Genomic DNA, 16,163 nt, shown 5'->3' with positions numbered 1-16,163 from the left:
ATTGCGTACAACTGTGCAGAAAAACGATCGCATCCGCTTTCTTCCGCGAGTATTTGCAATTACTTTCTGCATTGTATCGCATGCGGAATCCAACTCGTTCATGTGCAGCCGAACTAAATGCTGGCAGCGACTGAGTGACAAACAATAATTTGTTCAGTTTCTGCGGGTATAAAAATGAAACAGCGATTGGCCTGTGTAAACAAACAGTAGTTCGTGTACAAACAATTGCCAGGTTACTGCGAATGGAGGCGAGCAGCTGACACTAGATAGCACAGGAGCATTTATCGCGTGGACCTTTAGTCCCCAATTAACAAAGGATGTAATTATTCTTCTTACCTTGTGCAGTTTGAGAATGAGATAATACGGAAGCTGGACCATGAAGTTGAAGGAGGGCGAGGTGACTGGCAGTACATGCAACTTTTTGAAACAATGTAAGTAAGACTACAGTAAATCTCATTCCTTTAACTGGATTGCATGAGCCAATGTTATGTTTCTTTAGTAAAGGGCTAATTAGTTGTGGAATAACCTAATTTACTTCTGTCATGCACTGTGACCAGTGATAGAAGATGATCCAAAAGTAAGTTGAAGTGTTGTCAAACATGTACGTGCACCTCTTTAGGGCGCATGCACATGGGCAGGTCAGATTCGGTATGTGGGAATCCGACTCAGCGCCTGACCAACATCCGCGTGTACCTGCTTTTCTTCTTCTTTTTCTGTACTGGTCTGCGCGGCTCGCCGTCGGACATGTGCAGTACAGATATTTTATTTTACCTCCTGCTTTTCCCGTGGAATCAATGGAATCCATCTGTGTGGGAACTGCAGTACAATGGAGCATGGAGCGATTTTTTATCCATTAGTGTAAACCACAATTGGTTTCCGCTCGTGTGCATGAAGAATCATTTTTCCATAGCATGCTATGGAGGGTTATCGCTGCGAAATCCAGAAGCAGTCGCCCGCTCCGGATTCCTCAGCAAAAATCTGCCCGTGTGCATGAGGCCTAAATCCATACATGCAAACCTTATAGTTAACAAACAAATCAATGTATTCTATTCAATAGTCGCGTTCCTATAGCTTTAATTACTGAAAACTGCTTATTGGCTCAAGTTATTTGTTGTTATGAAACAAAGATCTCCTCTTACATTTGTGCTGCTTCGGAATGAGGTGATTTGGCTGTTTAGGTTCGCTACAACTGTCTTTTAATAACATTATCTTGATTGAGAGGGAACAAAACTGCAGATCTTGGGAGAAGTGAGAAGAATAATTGCTATAATAGAGTGATACAATGTCTTCGCATCTGCTCTATATTACTTTCCCTTTTCTGCTACCCTTTAAAATGATGGTGTAGCACATTTTAATATTTGTGCTTGACTTTTATACGAGCAAAAATCTTTTATTTTGCACTTCTTGAAGTATCAGCATTTTGAATTCAGGCCATAATTATACTATTGTTTCTTTAAAAAACACACAAAAAATGCTCTTCTGTTGGAAAACATGTCACATAAAGAAGGAAAATACAGCGGTGCTTGGCTTATATCCCTTGCTGGTATTAGGCACTTGTCTATATTTGCATTACATACAAATACTGGACAAGTTTTCTCAAGCAAGATGAGGATCGAGAGGGAGCAGGAACAGAATATAAGGCGAACAAAGCAGATAGTATGAGAAGTGCTTTTAAGATAAGGGAAGATGGTTCTTATTTAGAAACCTAGATAACGGAAAAGCTGTATTAAGTCTTGGCATATTATCTTCCAGTGAATCGGGTAACAGAGGTGTGGTTGTGACAACTTCTCAGTCTATTGTAAAGCGGATCTATCAGCTGTTCTATGTAGGGTTAAGGAAGCGGATTATAATGATATCTGTGGGAATCTTCTGTCTTCAGGAATACAGCTCTGATTGACAACTGTAGTATCCAACCCGAAGACCTCTGCAGCTGTCAGTCGGAGCTGAGGAGCAGCTCAAGAGAGAGCACTTCAGTTACAGGAAAAACCAATCATGGAATAAAAATGGATTTTACTGGTTCTGCAATTAGAAGGAAGCTTTAGGCAAATATGATTACAACCCCTTTCCCTGGCCCTATATAGAACTGTCACCCATTTTGCATTGGCAAAATTGCTGATAGACTGCCTCTACAGTAAACTGCCAGCTCTGCATGCCTGTCTTAGTAAATAAATGCATTCTCCATGAAACAACATGTCAGGGTCTGGTTTGGAGCCTCTTATTGCAACCAGTGCTGGCAGGTAGCTTAGTCAGGGAAAGCCAAAAGTCAGTACACAGGAACAGTAGAAGTAGTTGGAGGAGCAGGCTGGTAGTGGAGCTTGAGTAAAGGGCTGAGGGCACAATAATCTTGCATGGAAGGAGGTAAAATGCCAGGGTTAAATAGGGTGTAATAATCAAAGAACAAGTGGGAGCCAATCAGGAAAAAAGGAGCAGGAATAGGGAACAAGAGCAAGATTCAGCAGATGAGCTATCCAGAGAGCTGAATAGCTCAGCAGGAAGAGCCGCTGCCTGGAGTGGAGTACAGGAGCTCTTGGTTTGAGTCCTAACACAACAATTATGGCACCTCTTCTTAGAATTTTATGTTGTGCTTCAATTTTTTCTCCTTGAATTGTGTGACTATAATTGGCATATGGTGTATAATAGATGAACTGGCTTTTGCTGCATTACACAAAAGGGCAGATTTACTAATACTGTCTAATAAATAACCATGCAAACTTAGAGTAGGCAGTTTTGAAATGTGCCAGATTTTATTATCACAAAGCTCATATTGGATGATTAATCTGCCGCATCTTTAGACTGTCTAGTCTAACTTTATACCAGCTATTAGTTGGCTTAGTTTTACGCCAATTTTCTCAACACGATTTTGGCACATTTTTGGTGCACAAGTTGCTTTCCCATGCAGCCAGGTCCCATTCTTGTGAAGCATGTAAGACACTTTTCTTGGGCAGTTTGCATCAGAAGACTGGCCAATTTTCAATGTTAAATCTGCTTCAGTTCGAAATCAGACGAGCGTTTTTTTGCGCGCGCCCTTGAGTGGGAAAAACAAAAGTGCCGGAGATAGAATCATTGGTTCCCTTTTTAGTGTTCACATGTCCGTCTTTTACAATTGCAAAATACTCGCACCTGCAAAAGATACATCTGTGCAGCGGCAAGGTGCATGCTGCGGGTAGTCCCTCATCACTGAACACTGTGACAGCACAGTGCCCAAAGCAATGGGCACAGAGCTTCAATCACGCACATTTTTAACATGCATGGAGCAGGTTTTTTTGTGCACATAGGTGCGCAAAAAACAATGCTCGTCTGACTGAGCCCTCAGTATGTAAGCTTTTTGGACTCCATAAACACATTTCAAAGTTTAAAAAACTTGAAGACCAAACTAAAGATAATAGGGCATATTTACTGGAACTGGCGTTTCATACACCAGCCTAAGTTAACTGAAAAATACAGGGAACCTCACCTGGTCGGGAAACCGCATTTCACCGCTGTTGCAGCAACACCTTCTGTGTCGAATCACACCTGCCCAGTCCCGGCAGTCATCAGCAACGCAGTCCAAAAAATCTTTGATTGACTCAAGGGATATTGTGTAGTCCGAAACACATTGTCTGAGTTCATCTACTGATTTTATGGCAGTATTTTTGAAATAAAGCAGAACACAATATCCTTCGAGTCAAACAAAGATTTTTTGGACTGCGTAAGCTGACTGTGCACCAACTAATTCCAACAAATGTATTAAGAGGCTTGTGCCTCTCAGTACATTAGTTGCATCTGGTGATGCCTCCGTGTGCTAGATGGAAACCAATGTCAGCTCTGAGCTGCCATATTTCGTGCTATAATATATGCAAGTTTCTGATGTACCTTATAGTAAATGTGCCACAACCCCAAGTGCTTTTTGAAAAAGTGGGAGACACAGTATTAAATCCCAAAAAGTCACAATTTGATCATGTGCACCAAAATTGCGACTTTTCCTTTAAATAAAATACTTCATAGTTTTAAAATAACTATACTCCACTATGTTTAATGAAATGTGTAGGAGAGAAGTTCAGAATTTACTTTCTTCACTACAGCTTTTCAATCATTTAATTAATGTGCATTCATTTTATTTGCCCCCCTACTGCCAGAATAATACATAGAACATTATATATTGAGACATTCAGAGTGAATTTGTACTTAGCTGTTGCTCATTTGTGGATTATATGGCTTTATACTTTACATCTCACTGAGCTGAAATAAATTTAGTTTTGAATTACCTTTTAGGGGTTGTACCACGAAAGCAACCCCTGATGATATCAGTTATTATAACACATGAACGTCATAGACTGTGGTTCTCTGCTCGGGATTCCCCATTATTAACCAGAATGGGGAAACGTTCTATAAGAACAGCTCTCATTCAAGCCATCTTTGTACTATAGGATGGTCATTCAGCTCATATGCCATCCTATCATACTACATTTCAAAATGCAGTGGCTGATCAAAGTTTCTGGGTGTTGGGAGTGGGACCAACGGTGATCAATTGTTTGCCTCAAGTGCCGCATGTCTGATTGCAAATATAAGTAATAAATCTGTTCATGACAGTCAAGAGAAGGTAGAAAAGTTGAGTTGCATGTTTACACCCGTCATCGATTTTTATGTGACATCTTCAACTATCACTAAATTGCAATTTTCATCTTTGGGTCTTCGATGTTAATCATGTATTTTTCTATAATGCACACAAAACACATGTACAGCCAAAATAAGTCAACCAGATATAAACCAGTGGCTAAAAGCCAGAAAGTAAATGACAGTATATGTATTTTGTAACAGTTGAAGGACATCATGTAGATTCCAATAGGTTTAAGCTGCATGACTATTGAGAAAGCCATGAGTCTCTTCAATAAAATAGCACATATTTGTATGTTCGGGAATTAACGGGTAATAGTAGGTATGATACTGACATCTGTGCACCAAGTCATCTGCAATAAAAGGCAAGCTGGATAAGGTTTAATGCGCAAAGGATATTTAAATGCAAAGCACAATAAAACCTGTCGGTGATACATGAGCCTTGTATAGTCCCAGCTAACAAAATCTGTTCATTCTCTTGCTTTGGGATCTTTTGTCATGTTCCCTTAGATTGCTGGATTATGCTTCAAACCATCCTTACATCTTTAAGGTGGTGGAAAGCTTTGTGACTCTGATAAAAGGCCTGTTGGAGAGGTTATTGGATTATAGAGCAGTGGTGACTGATGAGAGCAAAGACAACCGGATGAGCTGCACAGTCAACTTATTGGTGAGTGGTATTATTCTTCATGCAAGCCTGGAAGATTAACAAGCTCTCATGAATAAACATAACATTCAAAGTGTACAGTAAGTGAAGAAGCAACTGGGAAATGTGTTTTCGAGACTGAAAGAGACTACGGAGTTCAGTGCAGAACATATAATTAAGGATTACTGCTGTGCTCAAAGAGGTTCTTCCATCATAAATACACTGTTGCTTTCCGATACACTGTGCCACTGCAGTAGCTAAACTTAATGGAGAGTGAACAAGCAGACTTTTGGAAATGAAATATAATTTCTTCCTTTTTTTTTCTTTGATTTCAGACCCTATTAATTGTAGGAACTTTATACTAGTCCCAAACCTCATAGGATATGAGTCTGAAGTGGTTTATACACATAGTAGGCTTTTTGTCAACCCTAATATCCTATATATTACCTCTGTTAAACTCAGTTGCCCAGCAGAAGACATATGTTTGAATTAGCAAATTTGTAGTAATGCTTCAACTATCTAATGTTAGCTTCAGTATTCGACATTTAATGAAGACCTATACCTCATTGGTCTCTTCTTATCCATTTAACCCCTTCAGTGGCAGGTTTATTATTACCATGTTATGCCTCACAGGGCAGGTTTTTATAAAATAAGAGTCAACAATGCAATTTAATCTCGCAAGTATTTATTAAGGAATGCAACAATCACATTGCAACATTTTTCCGTAATGAAAGACTACATTTTAACAATTTTGGAAAATAATTTCCAAATTTTGAAGGAAGGAGATTTTCCGGGTATGCCACTAAAGGGGTTAAAGCTAGTTTAACATGTGTACATGACTATACCCATTCATTAAATGAGTTGTCCAGCTGTAAAGTACTGATGGCCTTAGGATAGGCCATCAATAATACATCTATGGAGGTCCACTTTCCGAGACCTCCACTGATTAGCTGTTCACTAGTCCACTGTGTTCATGCATTGAAATCATTTCTGTAGGAAGCAGGCAGCTCTGTTCTCACTGCAGTGTCCAGGCTTGATATTACAGGCCATTTACATCAGTGGGAACTTTATATGTAATATTAACCCTTTCCAATCCACTGTCTGACCTCTGAAGACATTATGATTTAAGACTGTACAGCTCCGATGTTGGAAGACATCCGTCGGGGTTCTCTTACTGTATATTGCCAGCCTCTCTGCTGTCAGAGCCTATCCAACGTGTCACCTCATGCAGTACTGGCTTTAGCCAGCATATAGCGCCGTTGTATAACGGCAGAACAAGAGAAAGCCCCCTAGGAAAACCAGGATACAAATTGGATTGGAAAGGGTTAAGCCTGGCCACTGTAGTGATAATGGAGCAGTCTGCTTCTTGCAGAAATTAGTTGAGAGTGTAAGTGCAATGTCCCAGTGAACAGCTTATTGGTGGAGTTCCTGGAAAGCAGACCCCTGTAGATCTACTATTGATGGACTATCATAAGGATACGCCATCCATACTTTACAACTAAACAAAGCTTAAGTCCTATGTTTGTTGTGTTCATAGTAAAAGCAAAAAACACTAAAAAGTACACAAATAGAATACTCCTTTTCTTCACAGTCGCCAATCAACTGAACTGAAGGAATTCTGCCAGCAGCATAAGTAGAATTTGATGTTCCTTGAGTAGCAAGATGCTTTGTAATACAGTCAGTTTTTAATAACTGGTGGTCCATGGAATATTTATGGCCTCCCGTTTTAGTCAGAGATACATTAAGCGTCTAAGGAGCTTTAAATTGGTGCTACATTCAGTATCTGTTGTCAGTGATGAAGTGCTTGTTCAATAAGCCTGCGGTTTGTCAGTACTACAGGCCGAGTAGATCATTCAATGAACGTCAGCTGACATCTTACTTTGAAACTTGTGTAATACCCAAATTCAGCTTCATTGAAGAAATTGCCATACACAAGGCTGCTTAATACACTTGCTCCTTACACTTGCTCCTGACAAGTCATTCATCTAAACACCTCTGTACACAGAATGACTTTTTAAGTCACAATTTTTGAAAAGCCTTCTCGAGATCCTATAATCATTTCCATTGGGACAATCCACACAGCTAAGAGCCATTGCTGCCTAATAATGGGTCACGCCAGCGGGATGTGATCAGCAATAATACCTTGTGTAAATGTAAATGTTTCTACAAGTGACATGTACAGTAACTGATTATACCCTGACAACAATTTTTACAGCTACTCAAATGATCAAGATTAATGATAATTGTTATTCATTACTATTAAATGAATCACAGCAATGGTTGGCCAGTGTAAATGTTCATTAAAACAGATCTACATTTTCAGAATAAGTTTCTGTGTGTACATGAGGAATAAGACTAATTCTGGCCGTTATATGACTTGTATCATACATTTATCTTCAGTTATCCTCTCTTCAGGCTCAATCTCTACTGTTTAGTTCTTTCTAAGCTGCTGGGAGGAATCTAGATGTTATTTTGTGTTCTATACACTGTACATAGAGAAAACACAGATTCTGTGCGCTAACTCTCTTTATCACACACAGAAATACCGTCACCAGGGAGGGCACTAGAGAAGAACTGAGCAGTGGAGATGAGATTTTAATAGCTGTAAATCATTTAGCAGTTAGCTGCAGTCATGTCTGTATGTGACTGTTCATGCCTCCTTCTCCACTCTACTTTCTATATATTCATGTGGGCAACTTGAGTCATACTTCCTATTCTTTATCTTGTTATCTCTATTACAAGAGTTGGCCATCAATTGACAACAGGCGGTGGACAACAAATTAGAAGGAAGGGAGACCCATAGTGGCCCATAATTTACAAAAACATCATTTTAAGTAAATAAAGTTAATTGCACTTTTGCTAGTTACCACACTACTTTATAAGCAGAAGCTCTTTGGAAAGTTAGTGGCCATTGTGAAGGATGTAGCTCAGTGCGGTAAGAAAGTTGCGGTTAGAGACAGTGACACCACGATACAGTTCATACAGGGCTTTATTGTAGCCCATTAAAACTCAGAAAAGTGAAGCTGCTTACTGTACATTTAGGATCATACAAAAAATGAAATCAACAGGCTGTGGATCATAGGAAAATCCCCTACTGGCCTCATAGAGGGAACAGCCCTAATAAAAGTGCTAGACAGACTGTGTCCTGGACTCTGTATCTCATCCAGCTTCTCCTGGATGAGATATACCTCCTGGACCTAATACACAATGGACAGCATTCTGGGGGAATCAGTGTCCCTCCGACACTCTCCCTGTCACTATCTCACTCCATTTAAACCCATGGTATTTATTGTGGTATTTGGTGTCTGTTATTAAGAAACGTAGTCTACCAGTGTCTTGAGCATGTCTTATATTATACAATGTTTTACTGTGTTGTAAAGTAATATCATTTTCTTCTCTAGAACTTTTACAAAGACATTAACCGAGAAGCAATGTACATCAGGTAAGAAAAAATGTCCTTATTCTTTGTCACTAGAATTCTTAAAGGGAACCTGTCGCCTCACTACAGCACTATAAACTAAGTTGTAGCGCTGTTAGGGAGCCGGTTAATGTATTTTTTTTTATACCCACCCACTCCCTGGTTCCCGCAGTACCCCCCTCTGAAGATCGCACAGTACATGGAAATCTGGTACTTTCCAAATTGCCATGTGTGCACACTCGCATAGACTTGAACACATTTTTGGCCACCACACAGCCAAAGTACTGTTTTTAATTGATTGTTAATAGTCGCACAATTTGGCAAGTAAACTGCTGTGGCTTACTACCAACTGCCTGACATTAATGAATAGAACCTTAATAGCCACATGATTTTGTTGTTAAATAGGCACAAAACCACATGGCCATTAGCAATCAATTGAAAACCATGCCTAAGACCGTGTCAGCTCAGTTTTCAGCCACACTGCATGTGCAAGTATGCCGCAACCTGTAAATACATCCTTAGTCCATAACATGTCAATAATACTGAACCATATTACAGACGTGTTACAGCTGAAATTACAACCATGTGTCATAAATATTTGATCTGTTTTTGCCTCCATGTATTTTAGTTTCTACTAACCGAATACCAATTTGTATTTGTCCAATAGAAAAGAATAGCAATACGGAGGTTGGAACGCAAAAAATAGGTCATGCTGTTTTTAAAAACGGTTGTAAAAATACTGCCACGGGAATAGATACATAGTGTCACAGATGGAAGAGGGGGGACCCCAGCCGATCCCACCTCTATCACCCATTTTTCACGGATTGACTTTTCTGAGCACATCGTCGCTATGGCCATGTGTCACAGCCGAGCCTCGATCGATCGCTCTAGAGAGATTGTGAGTATGGAGTCGCCAGACTACCGGTGGATTTGTAACCAGCTTTCACTGTGTCCTGCTACATGCAGACCACAAGCACAAATCCCCCTCTAATCCGGCCTAATGCACTGCAGCACTCTAAAATGCCGCATAAATACACACTCTGCCACCACCAGCTGTTCAGGGCAACTGGGACCCAGACTATGAATTATGAACACAGTCTTTGGAGTTTATGGTTCATTTTAAAATGGACAAGGCTCAACTAGTAAATTGCAGATTTATTTAAAAAAAAAAAAATAGCAGTGTAGATCTAAATATATATATATATATATATATATATATATATATATATACATATATCTGCACTGCTATAGATTTATATACACACACACACACAAAGGATAAACAAAAAGGTTGTTACATGGGAGTATAAGGGTATACAGGTATACACAAAAAGACAGTGTTTTAAAATAAAACAGGGGGAGCAATAAATGAAAGATACCAGATTTGGGATTCTGATCCGTGTTCAGCCACTGAAGCAATGGGAAAGTCCTTACACTGGGCATATCTCTGAAGGTCTGACAGCAGTGCTTTGTGGAGCCCCGAATTATAAAGGATTCCTCAAAACACTCCTTTCCCCACCCTCTCTGATGTCATTCAAGAGGGTTGGGACCATGCATCCCTTGTAGAAAAATCAAAATTCCCCATTTTCCCCATATCTTGGCGGGAGGCCGTCTGATCCGGAATATAAGCCCGGCATATTTTTGGTCATGATTTTATCTATTCAGCAACATCAAGCATGACACATAAATTCTAAGCATGTACGTGGATACGCCGTTAGGAGTGTTCTGGGCTTTGGACCTCAATGTGTCTATATGAATTTCATTCAGCTGGCTTTCCCAATTCCAAAAATATAACTCATATTGAGATAGGACCTTCGCATGACTAATAACCATTATTAAAAGATTCTCCATCTTCTTATTAAATGATTCTCCAGGAGTCTGCAGGAACTACCCGAGAAGTTAAGCCTCACTGGCAGGGGGTCAATTAGCATCTACCTGTCACTGGCTAACTTTATTGCCATGATGAATGCACATCAAGGATGTGAGGAGAGGAAGGGGAGATTAAAACATTGAATTCATCTTTCCCAGTATCCTGAGTGGCAAGTTGCTATGGATAGTTAGGGGACACTTTATCAAAATCTCTATATCACACATAGATTTTCATTAGCTCTGTATTATGGTTCACAAAACACTGACCAAATACTTAGTGCGGACATGCACAAGCAGGAAGTGAGAAACTGTGAGAAAAGTAACTTCAAGCTGCATGTCAGCAGAGATGTGGCGGCCATTTTGGAAACTAGAGATGTAGGGAAACATCAGAAATGCAGGACAGAATAAATAGGAAAGGCTGTGTGATTTATACCCATAACCAGCTTTGCATAAACATGACAAACACTATTCATATCCGGAATTTTTGAAAATTCGCTTTACAACTGGAATACTCCTTTAAGAAAAATTAGGTAAAATGGAGATTTCTTGCAATATGTAGGAAAAAAAGGAAAAACAAGAAAGGTGGATAAATAATGTATAAAAGTATTAATTGTATTATTTAAAAATATCAAGGACAAACCTTTGTAGTTTACAAAAGAGAATGCATCTCATAGTAACGTGACTGGGCCAACAGGGTCTCTCCTCTCTGTAACCCTTCCCATACAGCTTTCAAACATTATTGTGCATTATTATATAAATTCAGTAGTATATGTAGGTATTCTCTAGTATTTAACTCCTTAATGCTATAGGTCATAAGTAGAGATGAGTGAGCATGCTTGGTTAAGGCAGTTACTCGAGCGAGCATCACTCTTCTCGAGTAACTGCCTTAACCGAGCATGCTCGCTCATCTCTAGTCGTAAGTTTATGTCCTGGCTGGGGGGCACTTAGCAATAGAAGCAATAGAATGTAAATTATCAATCATAGCTTTTATGGTCCAAGTCCCCTGCAGGAACATAAGGAAATGTAAAATAAAAACACGCAAAAACAATTTTTGGTGCACTTTCCCGTTTGTATAAAAAAAATTGAAAATGTAAAAAAAAAAATCACGCATATTGGGTATCATCATGTTGACAGAAAAATAAAAAAAGTTATGGCTTTTAAAAAGTGGTGATGAAAATCCCACTTGAAAAAAAAATGTTGTGTCTTAATGGCTAAGATAGACAGTGTCCTTAAGGGGTTAATTGGTGAGTTACATTAAAAAAAAAAAAAAAATTATATATATAAAGGTGAAAGCCCTCACTGACTGAGTGACTGACTCACTCACTCACTGACTCACCACTAATTCTCTAACTTCCCGGTGTCATACAAACATAAAATTTGGCACAACAATTCTTTAGGTCCTAAATAAGAAAAGTAAAGGGGTCACAACTCAATTATTCAATGCTAAGTGCAAAAGTATTGGTACCCCTGTGTAATGTACCAAATCTAATTCTCTAATTTCCCTGTGTCGTACAAACATGAAATTGGGCAGGAACATTCTTTAGATCCTAAATAGGAAACGTAAAAGGGTCACAACACGATTATTCAATGCTAATTGCAAAAGTAAGTGCCAGCATTCTTTACATCCTAAATGAGGAGAATGGGAAGGGTGACATTCTGCAGAGGGACATCAGTTAATGCAGCCTGAGGAGAATCTAATGCTCCTCTATGTGTATACATATTTTTTTCCTCGGCTCCTCTAAAGTAACCATGATTTCATAAAATTTTCCATGTGAACAACACGTAAACACCTGTACCAAATTAACTTTGGCGAAGTCGGATATATCAGCTAGTAATGTATAAATGACTTGGAGATAAAAACAGGTGTTGGGGGTCAGTTTTATGTGTTAAAGGAAAAAAGTAAAGTCATAATAAAGTAATAAAAGCTGTATTATTTGTTGAGTCTAGCGCCATTGCTCTGGTGCTCTCCGTCAGTCTTTGTTTACAGTGCTGTAGTCATAATGTCATATTAACATACCGTAAGTGACTGCAGCAGCCAACCACTGACTTCTGTAGTCAGACCTGATTGATCCCAGACAAGAAAACTTTCATTTTAGGATACTTTATCCTTCAATCTTGTCAATAATGTATGTGAAGAATAAAACAAAGAAAGCAGAGAAGGTTTTCAATTCTTTTTGAAGCATTGCAGCAACATTCAATATTAGTAATATATGCAGCAAGGTGAATACATTAGCTTATAGTGTTGATAGAAGTGTGCACCGTGAGAGTATAGGAATTGATAAAATGAGACATCAGTATGAGGAGCAGATATACAGATATTATGCATGCTTATGCTTACATTAAACATTTCCTATTTATTTTTCAAGATACCTGTACAAGCTTAGAGACCTCCACCTGGACCGTGAGAACTACACCGAGGCTGCGTATACCCTCCTGCTCCACACAAGGCTCTTAAAGGTGAATGATTCAAAAGGAAATAAATACATAAAAAATGTATGCTAAGAGATAGATAGATAGATAGATAGATAGATAGATAGATAGATAGATAGACAGATATGAGATAGATAGATAGATAGATAGATATGAGATAGATAGATAGATAGATAGATAGATAGATAGATAGATAGATAGATAGATAGATAGATATGAGATAGATAGATAGATAGATAGATAGATAGATAGATAGATATGAGATAGAGAGATAGATAGATAGATAGATAGATAGATAGATAGATAGATAGATAGATATGAGATAGAGAGATAGATAGATAGATATGAGATAGATATGGGATAGATAGATATGAGATAGATAGATAGATAGATAGATAGATAGATAGATATGGGATAGATAGATAGATATGGGATAGATAGATATGAGATAGATAGATATGAGATAGATAGATAGATAGATAGATAGATAGATAGATAGATAGATAGATAGATATGAGATAGATAGATAGATATGAGATAGATAGATAGATATGAGATAGATATGAGATAGATATGAGATAGATATGAGATAGATAGATAGATAGATAGATATAAAATTTACAGTGTATTGCATACACTGTTCATTGGACAATGGAGATGATGACATTTTGCTTAGCTTCATCAGGTCCAATATCTCTTCTTATGCTTTATGAATCATTCAAGACAAAGTTTTATTATTATTCTGAACTACATGCTTAGCTTTTATTGACAGCAGCATTAAGTGAAGATTTCTATGTGTAATCAGTTTGTCTGTCACACTATAACCAAATCCAGGATCACAATAATAACCCTGTGAGATCTTTCGGAAGCTGACCGTAAAACAAGTCACTTTCTGCTATCTTCTCTCATAAGAGAGATGCCTATAAGTTCAAATAGAATATGCATGTTATAACATCTAGCATGCAGTATATAATCTGAAATATTTGGGCCACTAATACTCATTATTGGGATTTGCTATTTGGCCCTACCTTTATGTATATGGATGCATTTGGCTCCATACAACCTCTAAATTGTAGTAGTCTACAAGTTCTAGAACCTGTGGCACCCTTGCTGTGTGTGGATGAGTATTATCCTGCTGGAAAATGCCTTTTTGAAACTGCCATGAGAGGAACACATGTGGCTGCAGGATGTCCTGAACATATCGCTGAGCTGTCATTGTACCTCGTACCACTACTAGGGGTGATCGACTGTCATATGCAATGGCCTTCCCCCCTAGACCATCACACCAGCAGGGGGCAATGTGCTGATCCACAGCAAAGGCAGGATTGAGGTGCTTACCCCTAGGTCTCCAGACACAAACACGGCCGTCGTCTGTGCTGAAACTAAATTTGGCTTCATCACTGAAAACAACCAAGTTCCACTCTGTAGCAATCTAGTTTCATCATTCACAACACCACTGCTAACGGAGGAGATAGTGGGTGGGTGTCAAAGGCAGAACATGTAATGGGCGCTGTGAGATCAAATATCTTTCAGCCAAGTGCCTGCAAATGGTTCCGACAGATACAGGATAACAATGGTGCCACCTGTCTCTGGATGGCGGACAATGAAACAAGCTGCTCGAGCTTGTCAGATAATCAGATATTCCTCTCTACTAGTGATCTCTTGAGGCCATGCTGAGCCCAGTCGCCTTGTGTGCCCTCATGCCTCCACTGGCCCCAACACCTCCTAATAGTCTGGTCAGAACGACACAGGTGGTGGGCAATTCCTTGACACAACCATCTAGGTTCTGTTACCTGAGCAAATCTATTTGAGTGCATCATAGAGGTGTCTAGTGGTCAACGAGCTCTATGCAAGTAGTAAAAGAGGTCACTACACACAAGGAGCCTCCGAGAAACTTTTTATAGGCCAAGGGAGGAACCACTTTTAGGGCCTCTAATCACCACAACTCTCATCATTTACATATTTGCCTGAGATGTAACTGCATGCCGAGTTCTACAGCAAACCAATAACTTCTTCTAGGTGCTTGATTGTGTTTTGACAAAGAGTGTATAAATCCGAATCCCTTGATGATTTGATACTTATTTTATTTGCCTTTACATATAAATATGCATGCCTATTGCATTTTGCACTGCCTATGTTTAAAAAGCTATTTTGTCTCTTTAAGTGGTCAGATGAGCAGTGCTCACCCCAGGTCATGCAGACCGAATTCCAAGGACCACAAACTCACCGCCAACTAAAGGAGAGCTTGTATGCAGTTATCATTGGATATTTTCATGAAGGAAAGGTGAGATACAAGTTGGATGTGTGCTGTCTCCTACAGTTAATTTGAAGAAAAAAATGCCTGGTAAGCAAACTACAATCGTCATGACTAGAAATAAGTCATTTTAATCTCCAGCCATCATATTGCCAATAGAAGGTCCAAGCAAAGGCCTTCTTCCCAGGGTTTTCAAATTGCCCTCTGCATCTATGGAGTTTGGATGAATTTATTTTCCTACTGTGGGGAAAATTGCTATTTAAGACCTCATTCAGAAGAGAGTGTGTTTTGTGTGCGCATAATGCACGTTTCTAAAAGAACCATTAGGTTCCTATAGAAGCTTTCATATGCACGGAATTTGAAGCGCAAAACAGCACGCACCTAAAAAAGAAAGGACATAGGTAGGTGCATGTTTTGCCAGACTTTCTATTGACTCCTATGGGAACAGGAGTTAATGGAAACTCCAGCACATGGATAAGTTTCTCCGCTGCTTACAGCAGGACATTTAAAAGGTGCTCCTGGCCAGAGGCACCTTTTAAATGTCCCGCCGTTAACTCCTTCGTCCCTGCGGGGATGAGGGGACTCACCGAGGGTTCTGTTAGTCCTAGCGGGGAGTCGCCTAATCACTGAACACCATGACAGCATTGTCACAGTGTTCAGTGATGATGGGACTGCAGCAGGGACGAAAGAATCCCTTGCCACAGCTGTGACAACTGTAGATGAGAAGCGTGATGCTATCCCTTTGCTTTCAATGGGACCGACGCTGCCGCCATTCCATTGAAAGCAATGGGAGGAAGGCCACCCCGCAGGGATTTGCGGGGAAGGGCATGAAATATAAGCCCTTTCCTAAAAAATAACCCCTAGCTGTAAAAAAAAATAATAATTAACTCACCTAGAAGCACTGTCCGGCTCTTCTCCCCGGTCCCCGGCAGTCTTCTTCTGTATTCTGGTGGCCG

General features: G+C 39.4%; 1 protein-coding gene across 2 annotated transcripts in view; it reads left to right on the top strand.

Annotated features, from left to right (window-relative positions):
• The window catches only part of DOCK2 (dedicator of cytokinesis 2), a 677,690-nt gene that overhangs the window by 579,527 nt on the left and 82,000 nt on the right, over window positions 1–16,163 (top strand). For both annotated transcript variants that reach the window (XM_066591098.1, XM_066591097.1), the window contains exons 34-38: window positions 346–431; window positions 5,104–5,260; window positions 8,638–8,678; window positions 12,890–12,980; window positions 15,118–15,237. In XM_066591098.1, the coding sequence (XP_066447195.1) occupies window positions 346–431; window positions 5,104–5,260; window positions 8,638–8,678; window positions 12,890–12,980; window positions 15,118–15,237 (495 nt within the window). The remainder of the gene's footprint in view (window positions 1–345; window positions 432–5,103; window positions 5,261–8,637; window positions 8,679–12,889; window positions 12,981–15,117; window positions 15,238–16,163) is intronic.

The sequence above is a fragment of the Eleutherodactylus coqui genome, chromosome 2 (assembly GCF_035609145.1).
Source record: "Eleutherodactylus coqui strain aEleCoq1 chromosome 2, aEleCoq1.hap1, whole genome shotgun sequence".
In the NCBI taxonomy this organism is placed as follows: domain Eukaryota; kingdom Metazoa; phylum Chordata; class Amphibia; order Anura; family Eleutherodactylidae; genus Eleutherodactylus; species Eleutherodactylus coqui.
Note: the sequence above shows the minus strand (reverse complement) of the source record. Positions and strands in the feature narration are given on the sequence as shown.